The following is a 23,339-nucleotide window of genomic DNA, read 5'->3' as shown; positions in this document are numbered from 1 at the left end:
GGTCCAAAATAAAAATCTAATAAATTTTTATTGAATTAATTTTAAAATTATATCAAGAGTGAATTTAAAATTTATAAATGTTTATCTTCTTTCTAAATATAATTTAATTCTGTTTTCACAATTTAAAACTGAATTAATTCTTGAATTTATAATTTTTATTTACATAAAAATATTAATTTAATTTAATTTTGAATTTATATTATGTCAATATGATTATTTTTTTTTATTAGTAAAATAAAAACACTATTTAAACATATTAAACACAACATTTGATGATTTCAAACCGAATTTTAAGTTTAATAGTTATAACAATTATTAAATTTTATTATACCTTATGAAAGGTTATTTAATTAAGGAACCTTATGTGATCCTATTGAAGGAAGGGCTTTATTGAAGGAACTTAAGGAATCCTATTGAAGGAATCTTGTGGAGCCTTATTGAAGGAACTTTATGGAACCTGATTGAAGAAATTTTATGAAATCTCTTTGAAGGAAACTTATAGAATCTTATTTAAGAAACCTTATGGAAGGTACTGTACAATACAGTACTTTATGGAACTTACTGAAGGAATATTATGGAATCTCATTGAAGGAACCTTATAGAACCTTATTGAAGAAAACTTTATAGAATCTTATTGAATGGCAGATATATTTTAAATTGACAATTACAAATGAAACAGATAGCTTAAACTTACAAAACCAGAAAGTAATTTTGTACATAAACAAGAACAAAACATCTTTGAACATTGAACATCTAAATTATATCTTAGACCTTTGGGAACATTCGAAGAAGACATCTGTTAAATAGTTTTGAATATTTCGAGTAATATATTTGTAATTTAGTCGAGTTATTATGGAAACTATTACGAAAGATACCCTTAGGCTTTATTGGAAATTTCAATTAATGTATGTTAAACATGAACTATGGATTGGCACGTTCGATGAAGTTGAGAAATGGACAAGAAGTTTCTGATAGAATTGTTGAATTGATGGTTAAGATAACTGGAAGGACATTCTATGGGAAATTCGCTCCTATTTAGGTGTTAGACACGTGAAGAAAACTCGGAAAACTCCACGTGACCATGTAAAGCGTGAACCCGCAACAAAGTAGTTTACTAGTTTTATCCACTAATCCCTTATAAGACAGTCATGATAACAGTGTAGCAGTAGTGTAGGTAGAACCGATATTAGAGATGCTAAAAGGGCAATCCTGTATCATTGTGGTTGTATTATTATAAAGATGAGACCTCTCGGATTTTAAATGAATATCTAATACAAAGCGAGCTGTGTCGTATTTGCATGTAGAGACTTCTGTAATTGAAGTTCACATTACTAAGGACATAGGATTGAGGAATAGCGATGGACAGGGTAGAAGAATAACATTGATTAAAAGTAGAGTTGTGTGTTTGTTTGTACTGTACATGGCAATGCAGGTGGGAGATCTCCCAAGAGGAATGCCACCCAGGAAGACTTTCTATGGGACACTGGCACGTATTTAGTTGTTATAAAAGTGAAGAAAATCTCGGGAAACTCCACGTGGCCAGCCTGTTTACGAGGTGCGAACCCACGACCCACTTTATCTACTCCTTCACTGATGTTATTTGTATAGTTTTCTATTTCTTCTAAAAATGGGAATTCTTAGTTTTCTCGGTACTTATTTTAATTAATTGATTAGCTAGTAGCTTTCTAAGTTCTTTGGCGTAAAATTAATAAAAAATTAAAAAGTTAGCTTTAAAATTTTAATTAATTTTTTCTTAATTTTTCTGATTTTATTACCTTAAAACCAGGAAAAAATATTTTTAAAAATTAGATCTATAAATGTAAAAAATAATTTTTATTTTGGAATTTATCTATTAATAAAATTCAAACAAATTTATATATATAATTTTATAAATATTTATTTCAATTTTTTAAATTAATTATTTATGACCATTTATAAAATTTTTAATTAATTTTTTTTAAATTTTCTTTAATTTTATTTTTAATTTTTAAAACTTTTTTTAAAATTATTAATTAAACGTAGGTCTATTAATAGTCTACTAATTTTTAAAAATGTTTTATTGAATTTTTACTTTGTTCGATACTAAAATCTAATTGAATGTAGTATTAATAATTATTAAAAGTACTTGAATAAATTGTATTTTGCTCCTCTATTTTGAAAATTGATAGAGATGTAAGACAGTTTTTAATTGTTAATACTTAATTCTTTGGTGTTTGTCTTTCATGTTAACTAATTGAACAGTACCTAGAATTATAAGGTTTGTTCATTTCATTTAGAAAATGTACACATTTACGTCAATCAGACGTCATTTTTTGAATTTGTTCATTTTAATACTTAAGGTATAATGTCAAATTGTCATTAAAGTGTACACTTTCCGGCCAAAACGAACAGGGCACAGTTTAACCTTGTATCACTTTGGATGAAGAGTAAACTCTTGGATATTGTACAGTACATACTGTACATGTATGTAATTCACATTGAAATCTTTTTCCTATACTTATTAGATACTTTCTTAATTTATTTATTTGCAAGGATGATTCCTGCATTCTAACCTGGTTAGATTTCAGTTAACCAGCCAAGAACCCCAGTAGGAGCCAGGAAGAGCCAGGAACTCCTGACTTTAGTACTAGAAAGTAATTTCACGTTTTAATTTTCCCACTCTCAAGAATATTGAAGAATTTTAATATATTTTATTAAATAATTATTATTTATAAAGGTTCCGCGGTTAGCTTTCAGAACAGGGGAAAGACACAGGAGAAAGCCCCAGGAAGAGCCAAGAATGCTTGGCTGATGTATCAGAAAGTAATTTCATGTTGTAATTTTCTACTTTCCAGAAGAATTGAATAATTTCACTATATTTTATTAAATTATTTATTTAGATGCATGGGCGTAATCAGGATTTTTTGATAGGGGCAAAAATAAAATAACGTTGTTTATTAAAAAATAAATATATATATATTTTTTAATATATTTTTCCACTTTTCCTGATATTATTTTTATGTTTTTTCTCTTGTATCGATTCTGATGTGATGAAGTTTTAATGCGACAGGCAGTAGCTACCTTAAATTACATTTATTGAATAAAGAAATCTTCAAATAAGATTACTTCACATCTAATTTCGGCCAAGTTTCTGTATTTTCGTTCTAAAAAAAAAATTCATTTGAATGATTTGTAATTACGAAAAATACTTTCTAAAAAAGCAATTTTTTTATATTTTCTTTATAAATTATTTTTATTTTCCCGGATGATCGGTCAAAAATGACCCTGTAAAATTTTTACTTTTTTGGACTCAGGAGACTTTAAAACGTCGAGAAATAAAAAAAAAAAAAAAAAAAAAAAATTCGGGAGTTTTTTCTATATGTATGGATGTTACTGTGTGAAGAGGCACGATTATGAAGCTTAATAACTCTTGTACCTTTTGTCGAAAATTCCTGAAATTATGTAGGGATGTTAATGTATACGGGGCGTTAATACCATTAAATTTTAGTGGTGATAGGTCAATGGTTTGGGGAGATAGAGGGGATCAAATATCATATCTCGAATGGTTCGGATGTAATGACGATTTTATTCATTATTAACATTTACAATATTTTATAAAACCCATCCCTATCCTGAAAATTAAGCTTTATGTCATTTTATAATAATTAAAAATATAAACAGTTTTTAATTAAATATTATAACAGATGGTGCCACACACAATTTTAGCTTTGTGCTAATGTGTTTTAGTACTGTAAACAAGTGTTTACTATATATATATATATTAAATGTAAGATATTAAGAATAATTTAGGAAAATTGCAGAAGACAATGTATTTTTTAATGCACTTTTTAAAAATCAAAACTCTCTGCTATTATTTAAATTTATGTTAATTTTAGAACAGTTTTTTTCAAACATTTTTTCAACTAAACCTTTATAAAATGATGGACGAGTTAAGATTAAATCGAGAGGGAGATGGAAAGTAAAAAAAATTTGCTGGAACAATGCACATAGATGATCAATATAAGAACAATTGATCAATGACTAATTGGTTAATCAATTTTTAAATAGAATTAAAAGTAGGATTTTGTTAATTAAATTTATTTATTGATCAACAAAATTAAATGTATAATTTTAATTTCGTTTATAAATAAAAAAAAATATTATTTAATTTTAAAATAGCCTAAGTAACCTAATTAATTAGATTACTTAGGCTAATTAATTAATTAATATATTAAAATAAATTTATTTTAATGAAAACGAACATTTTCTTGTTGTCACAATTCTGAGCTGCAACAATTAATAATAATTTAATTTAAAAAAAAGCAAGTGTGTTTCGGTGTAAACCGAAGTTCTTATATAGTTAATCGGGGTCTCTAAACCCTTAGTTTTCCACATCTGGTATCGATTTTTATCTATCTAATTATATTCTCGAGATTAATTAAGGACGGACAGACAGTCGGATGGAGGTTAGTGGGAATATACAGGTATTCATTTTGAAAATTGCAATCCTATAAAATAGAGTATGAAAATTAGCATAAATGGACTTACGTGGACTTCTATCAACGCAACGAATCATCATTAATCAAATCGATATCATTAACCAATCGGCGTTAAGAAAATCATATCATCAGCCAATCATTCTAAAATATCTTTTTAAATAAAAAGTTAAGCTATAAAGATAAATTTCTAAAGTNCTTGTTGGAGAACAATAAAAACACTACACTCAACAAGCCACCAATAAAACTCAACTGCCTAACCTATAACCAAAGTCTCCTTTTAATTTGTTTTTAAAAAAAAGCGCTTGACAAACTTGCCCCGCATGCCGAAGTTGCCCCGTTCTCCCCTACTTATTGTATGTATGTATATTGTTATTTTTAGAGAAAAAATGTTTTAATGCAGACTAATTAAAGAGAATTTTCTTATAAAAATATAATCGAACCTCCAATAACAATCACCTGTAAATAGCGGTCATTCTCCCAGAAACTTGAACGAAATCGCATATAGAATTACCTGCAAAATAACGGCCGTTTTTTAATGCTTCCATATGTGACCGTTGTTGAGAGGTTTGTCCGTATTGAGAATACTGTACTATTTTTCACGCCAAAACGGTCACCTGTACACAACGGACATTTCGAATATTTTAATAGTAATAACAACATTTAAAATTTCGTTATACAGTAAAACCTGTATAAACCGAAATCTCACCGTACGAAATATTTTTTCCGTTTTGGCAGGTTTCCGTTTTGAACAAGTTTTATTATTTAACATAGAAAATCGCTCCGTTCATAAAGAAATTCTTCCTCTTTGGCAGATTTCATTTTAATTCAGCTTCCGTTTTAGACAGGTTTAACTGTATTCATAAAATCACAACAATTAAAATATAATTTTGAAGTAATTTAAATGGTTAAAAATATGGATTTTTAATCGAAAATTAGTTGTAAGTATGAATTTTAACCTGTAAAGAAGGAATTAAATTTAAAATATGCACAATTTCTGTTGTTATAACTGTTTCTTTTTTTTTGTCTATTTTTTAAAATTATTATCTATTTAATTAATAAACACATAAACTAATTTTATCTTTTATTATTTTTTTTCCTTTCCTGTTTCTTCTGCCTTCTTCCCCCCTTTTCTCGTATGTGTTCGTGGCAAATTGTGCAGAGGACGAAGGCAAACAAGGGGCTTATGGTAGAGGTATGTATAGACAGACCTACAAGATTATATTATCCATTGTATTAACAAGGAATTTAATTCTAATTCTCTTATTTTTCTAATTTATTTTTTAGTATTTACTTAGATAAATTATAAGTTAATCCGTAGAAAGGGGGTGGTAAGATGCCATTTGAAAACGTAATGCCCACATCTTCAATTGTAGGAATATAAATCCAATGTAATCGCTGATGCATTTCTTTCCTGTGAAAGAAGAAGAAATTGAATTTAAATTTAAATTTTTTTACTTCGGAAATTTGAATTTTATATACGAGACAGGCCTCAGAGTTAACCGTTTTAAACAGGTTTAACGTACGAAAGGAGTGTATTAAAATGATTCAGTATGAGAATTAATTCCTCCATTTTGTTAATTATTAACTTGTATACGAGTATTCTCGGTTAACCGACTTTTGGGCCACCCAAAAATTACTACTAACTGAAATTACCTTTTTAAAAAAAAAAACATCTCCCACATCGCTTAAACGATTACTTTTTTTTAAAAGTTCAAGACAAAAATTTTGAAGGAAGATTAAAGATTTATTTTTAATTAGAGTTAAACCTGTATAAGCCGGACTCGTGTTTTTCCGGTTTGGTAAGTTTTCGTTTCGAACGGTTTTTTTTAACACAGAAAATCGATTCGTTCCTAAGAAAATTTCCGGTTTAGGCAAGTTTCCGCTTTATTGAGGTTCCGTTTTGGACAGGTTTTACTGTATAATTTATTTTTAATATTATTTTTGTGCGTTCAGTCATTAGACGTTTCTTTTTTGGTAGAGGTGACAGCGTTTAAGGTTCAGTAATTCGATGAGCGATGTGACAACACTTGGTAGTGAAGTGGCCCAGCTGCGATCTCTTGCCAAAATCTTAGAAATGATAGAATGTCTGTTTTGGAAATATGCCATCCAATCTTTCTAAGAGAACAATTAGCTAGGTACTGTACATATATATATATATATATATTAATACAAGAGATAAAGGACCTTAATGTCTTCCACTGTTATATATGTGTATACTACTCTGATTACTCGGTAATCAGTTCTATTTAAGCTTGTTTAGTCTTCTACTGTCTTTCTTATTTGAATAAATTGTTTAATTTTCGATGAATTATCTTCTTAAATAATTAAATTATATAATAATATCATAATTAATGATAGGAAATAATTTGGTGAGAATTTCTGTGCGTGTACGAATGAATGATCTAGCATTAGTTTTGTGTGCATCTTTGTATGTAAGAGTATTGTATTTATGGCAACAGTTTTGTTTAAAACTTTAATGAAGTGGATATAATTTTATAATTTTGATAAATTAATTTTATTTGTAACTAAATGAATTGATTACGTGTACAGTTTTTCAGCCATTTTTGACCTCTTCTTCGTGTACGATAATTTAGCTTAGTTTTGTCAAATTTCTCTTTGCAATTACGTTTACTGAACTGTACAATAGATCTTTCTGACATTGAAGAAATTATTTTTCAAAAGTTCCGCAAATGTTTTCTAATTATAGTTTACTCACATGGCTAGTACTGATTCGTGTGCCACTAATACCACTAAGAAATCCTCTAGATCTTCTCCCATTCCAGTGATGTACAGTACCACTCGTTAAAACCACTGAACACTCGTAAGTCGGTCGTGGGTTCGTACCTCGCCAACGTATTATTCTCCTGACATTCTCAGGTTCACGTTTGTAACACTTAAATAGGGACAAGTTTCCCTTAGAAATTTCTCCCAGAAGCTATTGCCATATGTTACGTTGCTGGATTTCTTAATACAATGAAACCTAACCAAAATGAAACCTGGATAAAACGGAAACCGCCTAAACAGGAAAAATTATTTAGTACAGAGTGATTTTCTGTTAAATAAACCTGTTCAAAATGGAAACTGCTAAGCCGGAATCGTGCGATTCCGTTTTACGCAGGTTTTACTGTATAAGAAATCTGCGAATTCTTATTTGTACGATTAGCATAAGTGTTACACTATTATGATCCTACGCTCTAAAGAACAATTTCTTGAGGCCTCTGGCAATAGAGGGCCACAAACTAATGCTTTATGAACTCATTCCCGTAATAAGAATATAGAAAGTTAAATTTGGCGCCATATCTGGGGACCCTAAATTGCTGGTTTAGCGCAGGAGCTGGGCAGAACTTAATCCTCCATAGGATACCGGGAGATTCCTTCCAAAAAAAAATGTCTGAAGTCAACACTTTGTATGAGGCCGCCTAATTAAAATTTCCCTTGGTTCCCATGAAGCTACAACGTTCCACCGGGTAAGGATTTTGTTTTAACGTTTAATACTCAATCAGCAATGTTGCATGAAGGTTAGAGATTGCTCCTTCCAGAGATAACCTTTCTATTATAAAAACCTGTCTGAAAAGATCTTTTATCATAAAACCAAGATACTTAACATAGTATTTTATAAGTTTTCTAAACAATCTCAGGAAAGTTGAAACTGTAAATTAACCGAAAGAAAGGATTTAGTAAATGGCTACATTCAAATCTTTATTTCTTCTTTAATATCAAAACTACTTTCGAATACATTTTAAAGTAGTTTTATTTTTTCTTTATAATCATAAAAATATCATTACACGAATAAATCTTACTTTTTATATTCCAGATAATGTTTCTCTGGAAATTCTTTCAGATCAAATTCTAACTTTATAACTTTTTTCTTCGTTTTTTAATTTAAAATTTTCTTTATTTCCTTATTCAAACTTCATTAGACTTTCGATTATTTTTATTTTTTCCGGATGTCATACGTAACGGAGGGGAAGCGTGGCGATAGGTCAAAAAATGACCCCCCCCCAAATACTTTATATTTTTGGACATAGGACACTTTGAAACCTCGAGAAATGACCAAAATATTTGGCGTAACTTCTTTATGTATAGACGTAGTGTATGTGTCTGTGTATATTTTTGTCATTGTCTTTGTCTTTGTCTTTGTGTTTTGTATGTTTGTTTTTGTGTTTTTATCTTTGTTTTGGTGTTTTTATCTTTGTTTTTGTATTTGTCTTTGCTTTTGTGTTTGTTTGTCTTTGTGTTTCAGTGTATATTAATATGTGTGAGGATGGGGTATTTTTATTCACTCATTTTGAGCTTAATAACTCTTATCCCTTTTGTCAAAAATTTCTGAAATTTTACAGGAAGGTTTGTGTATTAAGGGCATTGATGCTATTAAATTTTGATGATGGGTGGGAAGGTACAGGTGTGTCGTGTGTTATATCTCGAGTAGAATCGGATTTAATAACGATTTTATTCGTTATAAGCATTTACAATTTTTTTAATATAACGCATCTCTACCGTAAAAATTAAGCTCTTTGCCATTTTATAATAAATAAATAATATAAAAGTTTTTAAATAAAATCTCGTAACAGATGGCGTCGCACGCAATTTTAAATTTTGGCCGGGAAAGTTACGCAACTCTTTGTTGTATTTGAAGATTATAGTATATTATAAATTGAATTTATAAATTTATTTTGTACATATGGAAGAAAGATCAATTAAGTTTATTTGTTTGACTGGGTAATGGGATAAGACAAGTAGCCGTATCTCTTTAGTAATCTGCCTTGTGATAAGGCCCATGTAGCCTTATCATCTTCCAAGTCCTTCTGGGAGAGACATCTTCCATGGGTCTCTCCCAGAAGGACTTTCTGTAGGAAACTAACCTCTATCTAGTGTTATACTACAACTGTCCAGTAATTTTATCCATCATCGTTATAAGTTCAATATAAATTTGAAATACCGCAAAACTCGATTATCTTGACATTTGGCAATGTAACCGGATAATCGGGATTTTTGTCTAAATCTAGTTTAAAATTACGAATACAAGTTTGACTAAATTCCGCTATATTATATCTAACATCTTACCCATTATCCACCTCTGAATGTACTGTATAGTACACTACATTTTCTATTATCCGGTCTTCCTATTTATCCTGACATAGAATTTTTTTAAAATCTTTTTTTCTACATTTATGCCGGATAAAGTTTTTTAAAAGAAACATTAACAAATCTTCAGAGAAAAGGAACATTTTTATGCTCCAACTTTATTTCCAAACTGTTAAATCAACTTTAAAAAGAAAAATGTAGCAACGAGTTGCATAACTTTCCCGGCAAAAGAATTAAAACTTTTGTGTGTTAACAACTGTTACGAGATTTTTTAACAAAAATTTTTATATTATTAAATGTTATAAACTGGCAAAAAGCTTAATTCTAAGGATAGAGATAAGTTTTACAAGTAATTGTAAATGCTAATAACGAGTAAAATCTTCGTTAAGTCCAACTCCATATGAGATACGATGTATGACCTTCTCTATCTCCGCATCCCGTTGACCTTTTATCACCAAAATTTATCAGAATTAATGTCTCTAATACACGAACCTCTTCGTAAAATTTCAGAAATTTTCGACAAAAGGAACAGGAGTTATCAAGCTTCAAACTGGGTAAACAAAATCGTGACCCTCATACATACAGTAAAACCTTTTTGCATTTCTCGACGTTTGAAGGTCTCCTAGGTCCAAAAATGTAAAAATTTCGAGGGGTCTTTTTCTGACCGATCGCCATTCTTTCCCTCTGTTATACATAACAGCCGGGAAAGTAAACATGCATTTTAAATGTATTGTATCAGGATGTGTATTATCTAAATAACATATTATAACTGGGAATCTCTTCCTACTTTATTTTAAATTACTTTAAATATATTATATTTTATTTAACCTGGATTTTGTTATAAAATAGAATTTTAAATCCTTAAAAAGATAAATTTTTTTGTTTGCTTCAGCTTAAATAAGTTTAAGGAATAAATTTATCTTCTTAAAGATTTAAGAGTTTAAGGTTTAAAACTTTTAACTGCATTTTCTCTTTGTTTTCCGCCATTAAATAAGTTAATACAAAGAAAATTTGTTTCATAAAAAATAAATTTATTCAGATTGATCTTAACATTAATCTGTTTTATATACAATTTTATGAATTTTGTTTCTAAATTATCTTATTTGTAAAATAGAAAAAGAAAGGAAATATCTAAAAGAATTGTTCATGCAATTTTTATTTTATTTTTTATGAATATAAATTGTATATTAAGCAAATACAGTAAAACCTGTGTAAACCGGACTCGCACGGCACCGAATGTTTTTTCGTTTAGGCGGGTTTCCGTTTTAAACAGGTTTTTAAACACAGAAAATAGCTACGTTTGGAAGAACTCTTCCCGTTTAAACAGGTTTCCATTGTATTTATGTTTCGTTTTGACCTGGTTTTACTGTATATAATTAAACATAATATAAATAATTTAATAAAAAAAATTTACTACTATGGCTGGAATTGAAAGAACAAAGGATCAAGTCAGTATTTATTCATCTATTTGTCGTATGACTGATTTTTTTCTCCCCCTTCTTCCTGGCAATATACCAATTTCCTTTAAACTTTTTAAAAGTTTCTTATCTTTTGTTACAGATTTATTTTGTCTTTTTTTGTTGTTTTTTTAATTAAAATTATTAAAAACATTCTGATATTTTGATACAAGAACGTTACGTACTGTACTGTACAATACAATGCAACTTTCATACTTTAACTATTGTACTGTAGACTTACATAATAAGTAAATTAATTAATTTGTTATTTAAAAAAATTAACAAAGAAATTTTATGCTTGAAACTTATAAAAATATTTCTAGTTATTTTGATATATTCATATTGATATTTTTAATAATAAATTCTAAATAAACACAAGAAAGCTTTAGAAAATGTTAGAAGAAACAAAAGTAGAATGAAGTATAAGATAAAAAAAATCAGTTGTGTATTACAAGTGTTTACACTTAACCATTGCATAACCTTATGCCTATTCTTATATCTCTGCATAATATTCTTATACCTATGCATAGGTATAAAAAAAAAACAACATACACACCTGTGTGGTTTATGTGTTGTGCATGTTACCTGTTCTAGCCGCTAACTCCACCTGATATAAAAATAAGCTTTTTGTCACAGTTTTTCTACTTTTCATGTAAATTAAATGAAAACTAAATTACAAGCAAATAGAATATTTTTTCTTTTGTTTTATTATTTACTATGAGATCCTCTATGCAAGGCGAATACAGTATATACAGTATATACATATGCAACTTGCGCTATAACACGAAACTTTAGGACTTTCCTCTAAAATGACATATGACTTTGCAATTAAAAATGGCTACCAACTCTTTCTTATATAGTAGAATCCCGATTATCCGGGCTTTAGTGTTGTCTGGTCGCTGCTATTATTTTATCTTCTTTTTCGTTTTAATTTTCTTTTAATGTAATAACGTTGGTTTAGTTTTATTGGGCTGCAATTTGAAAAAAATAAAAAAATTGTAGACCTATAAATTCTCACTGTCGTTCGTCTGTCCGTCTTTCCTTAATCTTGTTTTCTACAAATTTTATTTTAAAATTGTTTAAGTAATGTATGGTTAATAATAAATATATAAAATGACCCATAAGTCAGTTAACTGTTATTAATTTTTGTGTTCCATCTATACTTTTAAATTAATCGTAGGCTAAGTTTAAAACAATGCATTTTCTTTTACGAAATTAGTGTAAAAATATAAAATTAATTATTTAGATAAGACGGTTGCATATTTTTACGAAAGTTAACTGAATTTTGGGACATGGTACACGTAGATTTTTACAGGTGATTTCATTTTGTACTCTATACGTTTCAAAATACAACGCATATTGTACTGTACAGTACAGTATATGTTATAAGGATTCATTTCGTATCATTTGGATCCTTTATTATTTTGCTTATCGAAATAATGTTTAGGCCAGATAATCGAGAAGACACTGTAGGTAAAATATTAAAGAATAAGCAGCAAATATTGCTATTCTTGCTGTTATTTTAACGCGTTTAGTTAGAAAAATAATATCGAAACTATGTCTATCAATTTCCTGGCTGTTATATAGGCTATATAACACACGAACGTATTGTAAACGTATCTGTAATTTAATCCTCCTGGTTTTTTTTTTGTAAATCTTGTCGTTTCGAGACCCCCTGAACCCAAAAAAGTAAAAGAATCAGGAAAAAGTTTCCTGATCTCAAATATATATATATATATATATATATACGTATGTGTGTAGGTATGTGTTTAGGTATGTTTTGTTTAATATCACAGGATGGAAGTAATGATTAAGAAACGAAATCTGGCATGATAACTTGTGTATACGGAGCATATTGATGCTATTGAATTTTGGTAGTTAAAGGTCGGGGGGATAGAAAGATAGAGAAGTCACATGTCATATCTTTAGTGGGGTGAAAGTTAATAAAGAATTTACTTGTTATTGGCATTTACAATTTTTTAAAAACGCATATCTACCTTCAAAATTAAATAAACCTTTTGACTTTCTATAATAATTAATAATATAAAAGTTATTTTTAATAAAATCTCCTAACAGATGGTGCCACACACAATTTTAGCTTTGTGCTAATGTGTTTTAGTACNTCTTAATTATAATTTATGGATACACGTTCGTTATTTAAACTAAAACAATTAAATTTAATTTATTAATAATATATGAGATTGTTAATATGTTATCATATACTATAACATATTTTGCCAGGTCTGTGTTGCTAATTTACTTAATCTACGATGGCTTAGTAGATAAATTCTTAACACAATTTTAAATTAATGAGCTAAGAAAGAGCTTCAAACGGTGAAACCGCAAAGTAATCATTCACAATTTAAATCAAGATATGAAAACGAATTAAAATTTCATCTGATATTTTCATGAATTTTCGAACGTAGTTTATAATTTTATGATTTAAGTGAAAAGAAAACCGATACAAACTTTCAATATAAGCATATTTTCCTCTTCCGTATCAAATAATCTAATTCTCGCATGGAAGAACCATAACTTAACTTCTCTACAGCATATCTTATATAACACTTACTAAATTTCGTATAAAAGTTACTTGGTATTTAATATAATTCGTTTATTAATAATATACACAGTATATTAATGATACATAAATAAAATTAAAGAATTTATTACTGCAACTATTACACAAAATATAATAACTCATATTAATAAACAGAGATCATCTGTAATTAAATAAAATGCCATTCAAAAGCCATAATAAAATAATAAAAAAAAAAAACATTAATTCAGTATATGAAAATACGTGCAATTACCTTTATATAGTTTATATCATTATAGCCAATCATCTTAAGCCATGTGATATCATTAACCAATCATCTTCAATCGATATCGTTAGCCAATCATCTTCAATAGTTATCATTAACCAACAAATTTTTAAATCGATGTTATTAACCAATCATCTTCAATCAAATGATATCATTAGCCAATTAACGTTTAAGAAACCATATCATCAGCCAATCATTTTGAAATATGATTGATTGATCAATTATACTTTAAAACGGTTTCAATAATATATTTAAAAAATTATTTAAGGAAATAATTTATTGTCTTCAATCTGAATTATGGTTCGTATTATATAATCATTTTTAAAATGATTATATAATAGAGGTGGATGATAAATATGGCTAAGACGTAGGATACAGGATTTGTGACATTTTGGAGCTTCTGTATTTGAGTTTATTTCAGATATTTAGAAATTTTTACGAATAATCGAACTCTTTCTTTTATTATTACTTATGAAATAATAAAGAAAAGAGTTCGGTTTGATTATTAATACAAGATCTTTACTGAATTCCGCCATTGTTAGTTTGATATAACTTAATAATGGCCATGAAGAAAAGGGTTTTTTAATGCCCCAGAATGGAGAGTTAGGAAAAAATGAAAACCTATAGATTATGTAAAGATAATTATTATCATCAGCCCGCTATAGTGTAGTACAAGATATAGGCCTTCTTGGTTATTTATAGAGGTTGAAAACCCTATGGTTACAAGATTCGAGACATGTGGAAATGAACTTTAACCCTGTGAATATAAAGCTAATAAAAGAACTTAAATTTTATATTGAATATATAGAAATATTTAACTAAAATTTCTCCTGTAGCTCAGATGTTAGATAATAATGTCAGTCTATTTTAATAATAAACAGAAAGCCGTTGATTGAGTCTTTATCTCCTGTCACTTTAATTAAGCTTGATAGAAGGAGAAAGTAATTAATATATCGAAAATGACTTTCTTACAAAAGAACGTATGACAAAAAAATTGATTCTACAAGAATATTAAAACGATATCTTGCATTTTCTTATTTAATTTATCACTAAAATTGGTTTTTTCGTTAATTTAATTTGACTGGTAACTTAATTTAACTCGAAATATCGATCATCAACCTTAATGTCTTCCACTGTTATATATGTGTATANATTAAAGAATTAATGTTGTTTTAAATGAAATTCTTAGAATTATTATTAATATTTTTAACTGATATCTTTAAATTGGACGAGTTTATTAAGTAAATTAAACGGATAATCGATTATCTGATGCAGAATGTTCACACTCCCGTATACAATAAATCCGATATCTATTGTTTCTCGTTGAATATTTGCCAATTTAATCTTATTTTTCCTTTTATAAACTATCAATCTTCACTTTAAAAAAATCGAAGAAAAGAAAAATATAAAACAAAATAAAAATATTGGATAAAATATAATTTAATTAAGTCTATATTAAAGATGCTTCATTACGGATGACATTTGTCTTTTCCGTTTTATTTTCTACTCTTTTCTACTTATTTTCTTGTCTTTTCTATTTATTTTCATTATTTTTATTTTCCCGGATGATCGGTCAAAAATGACCCTGCAAAATTTTTACTTTTTTGGACTCAGGAGACTTTAAAACGTCGAGAAACACAAAAAATAAATTCGGGAGCTTTTTCTATATGTATGGATGTTACTGTGTGAAGAGGCACGATTATGAAGCTTAATAACTCTTGTACCTTTTGTCGAAAATTCCTGAAATTATGTAGGGATGTTAATGTATACGGGGCGTTAATACCATTAAATTTTAGTGGTGATAGGTCAATGGTTTGGGGAGATAGAGGGGATCAAATATCATATCTCGAATGGTTCGGATGTAATGACGATTTTATTCATTATTAACATTTACAATATTTTATAAAACCCATCCCTATCCTGAAAATTAAGCTTTATGTCATTTTATAATAATTAAAAATATAAACAGTTTTTAAAATAAAATATCATAACAGATGGCACCACGCGCCGTTTTAAACGTTACCGGGAAAGTTAAGCAACTCGTTGCTGGATTTTTTGCTTATTTTTTTTCACTTCTTCTATAATTTGACATTATAATAATTACTTTCTTATATTTTTATCTAAATAATATAAGAATTGGAGCCGTTCTGATGATATTTACACTTATAAATAAAGTAAAATTGAGCTTGTATAAAAAATAAATATATATATATTTTTTAATATATTTTTCCACTTTTCCTGATATTATTTTTATGTTTTTTCTCTTGTATCGATTCTGATGTGATGAAGTTTTAATGCGACAGGCAGTAGCTACCTTAAATTACATTTATTGAATAAAGAAATCTTCAAATAAGATTACTTCACATCTAATTTCGGCCAAGTTTCTGTATTTTCGTTCTAAAAAAATTCATTTGAATGATTTGTAATTACGAAAAATACTTTCTAAAAAAGCAATTTTTTTATATTTTCTTTATAAATTATTTTTATTTTCCTGAAGTGTGTATATAACAGGGAAGTTAGTATATGTAAAAGGGCACGATTTTGTTTATCCAATTAAAAGCTTAATAACTCCTGTTCCTTTTATCGAAAATATCTGAAATTTTTCAGGGAGGTTCTTATATTAGGGACATTGATGCTGTTAAAGTTTGGTGGTTAAAAGCCCTCGGTGTGGAGAGATAGACGAGATCACGTGTTGTATCTTCAATGGGGTCGGAATTAATGTAGACTTTACTTGTTATTAGTATTTACAATTTTATATAAAACATAAAAATTAAGCTTTCTGCCATTTTATAATTACTAATATAAAAAGTTTGGTAATAAAATCTCGTAACAGATGGCGCCATACACAATTTTAACTTTTCTACCGGGAAAGTTAAGCAACTCGTATTGGATTTTTATTGAAGGTAAATTGAATAAATGAATATACAAAACAACGTGTATTTTTAATTTCTAATTTAATTAATTAAATTAAAAATACATATATGTATGTGTTTATATTGCCAAAATCAATTATGAAATTATAATGAAAATTCAATTAAGTTGATGTTTATATAAGGGGATAAAAATTGATTTAAAATTACTTTAGAAAGTTAGAAAAATTTCTATTTAGTCAGTTGCAATTGAAAATATTTGCAAATTGCACAGTTTCAATGGGAATAGTCTTTGTATACACGTGAACAATTTTCAAAGAAACGTTCTTAGCTCCCTTCCCAAATCACTTGCATTACTACAAATTACTTGGAGGGGATGATTTCGGCATTACTTGCTGATTATTGCTGGTTTAATTTCGCATTGAAATGCATTTAATTCTCTCAAGTCCTTTAAAGAATTAATGCTCGAAGTGTTGAAAATAATATACCTCATTTTAAATTAACCGAAAATTTCAAGATAATTAAGAAAATTCCTCTCTATTATAATACTTTATAACTGAGTTTTTTTTCAAACGAATTTTTTATTACAGTCGACCCCCCTATAAGATATAGATACGTTCCAATTTATTAGGAATCCGATTTCTTACAAGTCGTTCCAATCACAGCCCGACACGTGTCAAGTTTACGGACTACGGCTGATTGAAAGGTTTTCTTCCATAAAATTAATCGATTCTAGACTAATCCGACTCAACATTTCCAAAATACGTATATTTTTTCGTAGTTTTATAGGAATCGTAATTATAGGGACCGTAATTATAGGGGGGTCGACTGTACTCTTAAAATGGTCTTATCCGGTCTCATTAGTAGCTATTTATTTAATTTCATTCGACTATTTGCGATAAATACCACTTAGGTAATTAAAAATGAATGACGAATACAATAGAGTCTCGATTATCCGGTCTAGATTGAACGATTATCCTCTTCCTTTATGCTGGATAACCGGTCTAAACGGTACGATTTTCAATTTTTATTGAAGTTTTGCGTGTCTCCTACGTGCGAAAGTTGCATCCTTGACTCATTTAAGTGACACTTTCTTCATAGTGTCTTGTTCAATTAAGTATTTTATCTGAGAATTTGGTAATATTGTACTGTACCTTATTTAATATGAGCTGTACTTGGAAAGGGTTTGTTATGCGAGTTCAGTAATGAAATAAAAAAACCTGTAAACACCCGCATGTTTTCATGTTACGTTTAGTTATATACAGTAAATAGTAAACATTACGTTACTTCACAGAAATAAGTCTCCATGTAGGAGTAAAAAGAATAAGATCATAAAAACCAGATAATCGGGACTCTATTGTAATAATAGTTAAATGCATTCAGTTAATTTGAAATTAAATTAATATGTTTTACTAAATTTTCACAAAAATATTGTTTAATAGCAATGATCTTTTAAGATTTTAATTAGCTTTTTAGAAAGGAAGAAAATTAATTAAAGACACAAAGTTAATCAACTAACGGTTCTTTACCTATACAAAAATCTTTATCTTTACACAAAGATTCCGATTTTATGCAAATTAAGTCAAAAATACTGTCTCTAATTTTTAAATATTTTTCTACTAATTCTTTATAAGTCTAAAATTTATTGTAATCGGATGTCCCAAGAGAGCCTAATTCTCTGGGGAACCAAAAATCGAATCCGGGAGAGCAGTATATTTATTAAATCGGAAGTTTATTCTATATATGTAGGGCCATATCCTTCGCTATTCCATTCTGCCATGGGTCAATGGGATTGCGAGGGATAGGGTACTACATATGACACATGACCCCTATCTCTCCTTGACCTTTAACCACTTTAAAAGGTCTTGTAAGGGTGGAAAAAGTTAGAAATTAAAGTAATAAAAAGATGCTCTGCTACCCATATCTGTATTAATTTACATTATATCTAATGCATTTATCATATCTTATAAACCAAAATAAAACCTGCTTAAACAGAAATCGCACGATTCCGTTTTGGACAGGTTTTACTGTATTTATATATATACACATTATTATATAACTTGCTAAATTGTTATAATATAATATTCACAAGAAAGACGTGTGTATACAGAGGGAGTAAAAGCATCAGTCTATTGTTTTGTGGATACAAGATTCAAGTTTGGATCCTGTTAAGTAAGTAATCCCTATGCAGTTTCTCTCAGTGTGAACTGGTCGAACACACGATGGGATTGCAACTAAACCCTCTTAGTACCCGCAGGGTTTAAAAGAGTGCAGAAAAAATGTTTTTATTAAACTTCTAAACAAGGAAACGACGCCATATTTATAACAAAATACAACAAAATATTCTGTAAGAAGAAATCTGAAAGTTATATTGATTATTGTTACATTTAATCTGTTGCTGTAATGATTTAGACTGGTGTAAGGAACAAGCGGTTGCTTCGTCACTACCTCGTGGACACTCTCGTTCTCTCACCCTTTGTGACCTAAAAGAACCCATATTACGATAGTCGTCCGGGTTCTTTCGGGTCACAAAGGGTGAGAGTGAATGAAAGTGATCACCCATTCTTCCTTGCATACCACCAACTCCACCCCTGCATACTACCTCTCTGTTGACGTCAAGATGTTATGCTGTTGTCCAACATGCGCATACAATTATACGCGTATTTTTCATCCCCTCATTTAAAAGTTTACACGCATCGAAATACCATACAATTCTCTGTTGTGTCGCTTTTAAAGTTAGTTTACCTTTAAAATCGACACAACAGAGAATTGTATGGTATTTCGAATTAAATTTATACAGATTTGCATCCAAGTGTATGCAAAACAGGCAATTTCCGGCAAAGTACCGCTTCCATTATCTGTAAAAATTAACCGTTTGAGTGATTTTCGATACTTGTTTATTTAGTGTTCTTGTTTATATTATTATATAAAATGATAAATGAATAGAATATTATCCCGTATTATCGAACAGAATAATTATAACTCGTCATATAAAACATCGATCGATGCTATGATAAATTAATGGAGTGTAATCCGATAATGGCATTATCAGGAACACAAAGAAAGCATTACTGAAGTTACCCTTTCCCCCCTCCTTCATTTTTTCCACTGTGTCAGATAGATTTAGAGTTACGTCAAGCGTAACTTCTATATAATCGTTAACTTTTAAATGATGTTACGCCCTGTAAAAAATAGATCCAACGATTTTTATGACAGGAGTTTAATTTCCAAATCTCCATTTTTCTTTGTTAGACACTAAATTGCCTATTATGTTATTATATTTATAGATTGTTAGTATAATAAAAAAACGAATGTATACGATAAATATCGAAACGTTTTTGGAGAAATGCCAGAAATCTTTGGTTTCCTGCCATTTTTTCTTTTTCATTATGGTTTGATCTAAGTTACGTCATTTCTTTGTATATTGATATACAAGAATGACGTTTACTCTAGAGGCAAACTTTGTGTTATGAAGAGTGGAGCTTGGTTACTTAGGAAACTTCACTCGATCATTTTGAGAAAAGCATCCATTGGTCACGGAAGCACCACTTTTATCGCTCTAGAAAACCAAACCTATCATTACATCAAGCCGACATTATTTACTCACGTCCTATTTTCTACTTGAGAGACAATGTACACTTCTTGAAAGCGTATGAACAATGACTTAGTTTTATTTTCTTTGTTTTCAATTAATATTCTGTGGTACTTCAAAATGTTATCTTTTCTTACGGGTGCTATCTGAATAATTATATAATATTTTATTTTTAGATGTCCATAACGACATTTTGTTTATTGTTTCGAGGTTAAGAGCATCTCTTTCTCTTTTTCTTTCTTCGACGTTAGACGTCTCTTGTCTTTTTCTCATTTCTTAACGTTAGAAGCCTGTATTCTTCTTGTTTTTTGTGTTATATTCCTTTTTCTTTTTCCAAGACTTAACTTTAGAAGCCTTTCTCCTTCTTCTTGGCTTTTATAAAAGCCAAAGAGGCTGTGATGGCATCATCTTGCATCCAGAGAACCAAATTGGAACGTAAATAAAATGGAAACATGCCTAAACGAAAAAAAAATTCTTATCTGTGTTAAAAAGAAAACCCGTTCAAAATAAAAACCTGTAAAACCGGAACCGTACAAGTCCGGTTTACGCAGGTTTCACTGTATTTATATTATTGTACATAATGTTACATGTGTGTATTGTATTATTGTGTTGTATATTCATTCATGAGTATTTATATATATAGGTACGTTTATTACAGGTGTTGGGTTTTTTATCGGAGAACCATGCACGGATATATGCAACAATATTTTATTTCATGTTTACTGCAATTTGACAACCAAAAAATGTGAATGTCACGAAGAATATCCAGTAAATATAGAAAATAGAAAATGCGTCAAAGGTATGTGGCATTGTTTTAACTTCTAAAATACTAATTTACCATTATTTAATGAAATTATAACGTATAAATTTCTTTAATTTTATGAAATTCTTATAGTTTTGTGGTCGTTTATTAATTAATTTTACAGTTTAAAGGGGAGAAGGAATCGGGTAATTGTATACAACAGGGAAAGAGGGGGGTTCGAAAATTGTACACGTAATTAATGGAAACTCCTTTTTAAATATTTTTTAATTAAAAATTTTCGTATTTATTTAATTTTTATAAATATTCTCGATATTTTCTAATGAGCATTATGGTTTTTCAATAGTGGATCGCACACATGAATGAATTCAAAGTCTGGAAAGTTAGTAAAAGTACCTTTCAGACGGTCCGAAATAAAGTAATTAAAAAAGAAATAAGAAGAAGAAAGCCAAGAAGATCGTCTAAAAATCCTTTTAGTATTTTATTTTTATTTTTTTTTGAAGTAAAGTATTAAAAGGATTTCTTCTATAAGATCCATTCTCGAGATATAATCTTCATCTATGAAACATATTAAATGTAGAAAAACTTTAAAGATAATTTTATCTTACAGAGAATTAAATGGCTATTTTAGATTGCATAGGGCCCTAGGAGATGGCATAACACAAATCCACACAAGTAGAAATAAATCCTTGCATGGACTTGAAGGCCCTTCATACAAGTCTATGTAATAAAAACAGTATCAAACGATACTCGATATTGATATAACTTGTAATATGAGGCCTGTAAAAGTGCAAGGCCCCAGTACTATTATTCGATTATTTAATTATTTTTTTCGAGTTTTATTTTAAAGAATAGAACAATTCTCATAGGAGGATACACGATAATTATACCTTATAAAAATAGACATGATTTTTATAGATAAAAAATAAACTAAAACAAACTGTAACTAACTTACAACATAAATCAATAGAATTGATCGAAGCTGATACACGACATCATAAAAAAAAAGAGAGAACGGGAGTAGATAGAGATATTTTCTTTGCGTTTATCTAAAAATTGCCAGAAAGAAAAGTACAAGCGCAGATCCATCTTAACACAGAATAATATCTTCTATACTTTAAAAACTTTTGATAAATTGTACTCATTTAAATACTTGAAGGGGAATAATGCAACCTACTAAATGACTAAGAAGACTTATATCTGTTACGACTTAAAAATAGTCTATAGGTTTTGTCTTATCGTCGTTTGTTATCAAAACTCTTCTATTTTAAAGCCATTTATTTTAAATGATTTTTATATTTTCTTTTAAAGTCTTACACACGCATCTTCTGTTATATAGCCTGTAACAGAAGGAGCGTGAGTGAAGGCATAATTATTTTCTCTCAATATGAAGCATAATAACTCATGTGTCGTTAGTCTTAAATTTTTGAAATTTTGCACGGAGATTTCTGTATTAGTGGACCACGTTTCTAGAAACTTTCAGGAAAATCGGATAATTTTATCGGGAGTTATGGCTCCACTCACTGAATATCTCCAAAACCGATCTGAACTCTTAAAGGTAATGGTAGTAATTATTAGATATGGAAACAAATAATATGGGAACGTTCAGCAACAACATTGCCAGCTTTCTAAGTATACAAAGGAAACGTTGAGAAAAGAATATTTGTCGTTTTCTTATTTACAAAATAATATTTAATTACTTGAATTTCTGCCAAATTTTTCTTTTATNGTGAAATAGGATGAATGTTGGACCTATTTAAACTTCAGTTTTCAGTCACTGTTTTCTGAGTGGTGTATGCCAGTTCTGTTTTGTTAAATTGGACATTGCTTTCTACCATTCTGTCTTTGCAATTTTTCCTGCACAAAAACAATACAACTTTTTTCATTTTCAATAGATTAAATCTTTGATAATACCTTTATCATGCTGCTTCATCTGCTTCTGCCAAATATACTACTGAGTAGTTAAAGAGAGCTGAAAGGCTTCTATAAACTTCTGTAATAAATATTTTAAATAAATTTTCTTCATTATTTTTCCACTACCTTTATCATCATTACCAGAAATCATCTTCTTCATCTTTACCACCTTCTACATCATCTTCACTGTTTTCTTCTTTATCATTTTCACCTCTATCTTCATTATCTTCTCCAGCATTATCAATTATTTTTTTACGATTTTCTTCATCCTCATCGGCTTTTTCATCTTATCATCTTATCTTAGAGCCAAGAAAATGGTTACTTATGATTTGCCTTTATCATTCTGCCTCTTACATCT

General features: G+C 28.9%; 1 protein-coding gene across 2 annotated transcripts in view; it reads left to right on the top strand.

Moving 5' to 3' along the window:
- The window catches only part of LOC111622065, a 211,756-nt gene that overhangs the window by 175,172 nt on the left and 13,245 nt on the right, over window positions 1–23,339 (top strand). Inside the window, exons 5-6 of one of the 2 annotated variants that reach the window (XM_023364393.1) lie at window positions 5,638–5,670; window positions 20,966–21,106. In XM_023364393.1, coding sequence (XP_023220161.1) covers window positions 5,638–5,670; window positions 20,966–21,106 — 174 coding nt within the window. The remainder of the gene's footprint in view (window positions 1–5,637; window positions 5,671–20,965; window positions 21,107–23,339) is intronic. The other variant, XM_023364386.1, reaches the window with a different exon arrangement.

Source organism: Centruroides sculpturatus, unplaced genomic scaffold, assembly GCF_000671375.1.
Source record: "Centruroides sculpturatus isolate CEXI.00-Female unplaced genomic scaffold, Cexi_2.0 scaffold14, whole genome shotgun sequence".
NCBI lineage: Eukaryota > Metazoa > Arthropoda > Arachnida > Scorpiones > Buthidae > Centruroides > Centruroides sculpturatus.
The sequence above is the reverse complement of the archived record's forward strand: the minus strand, read 5'-3'. Positions and strand labels throughout refer to the sequence as shown.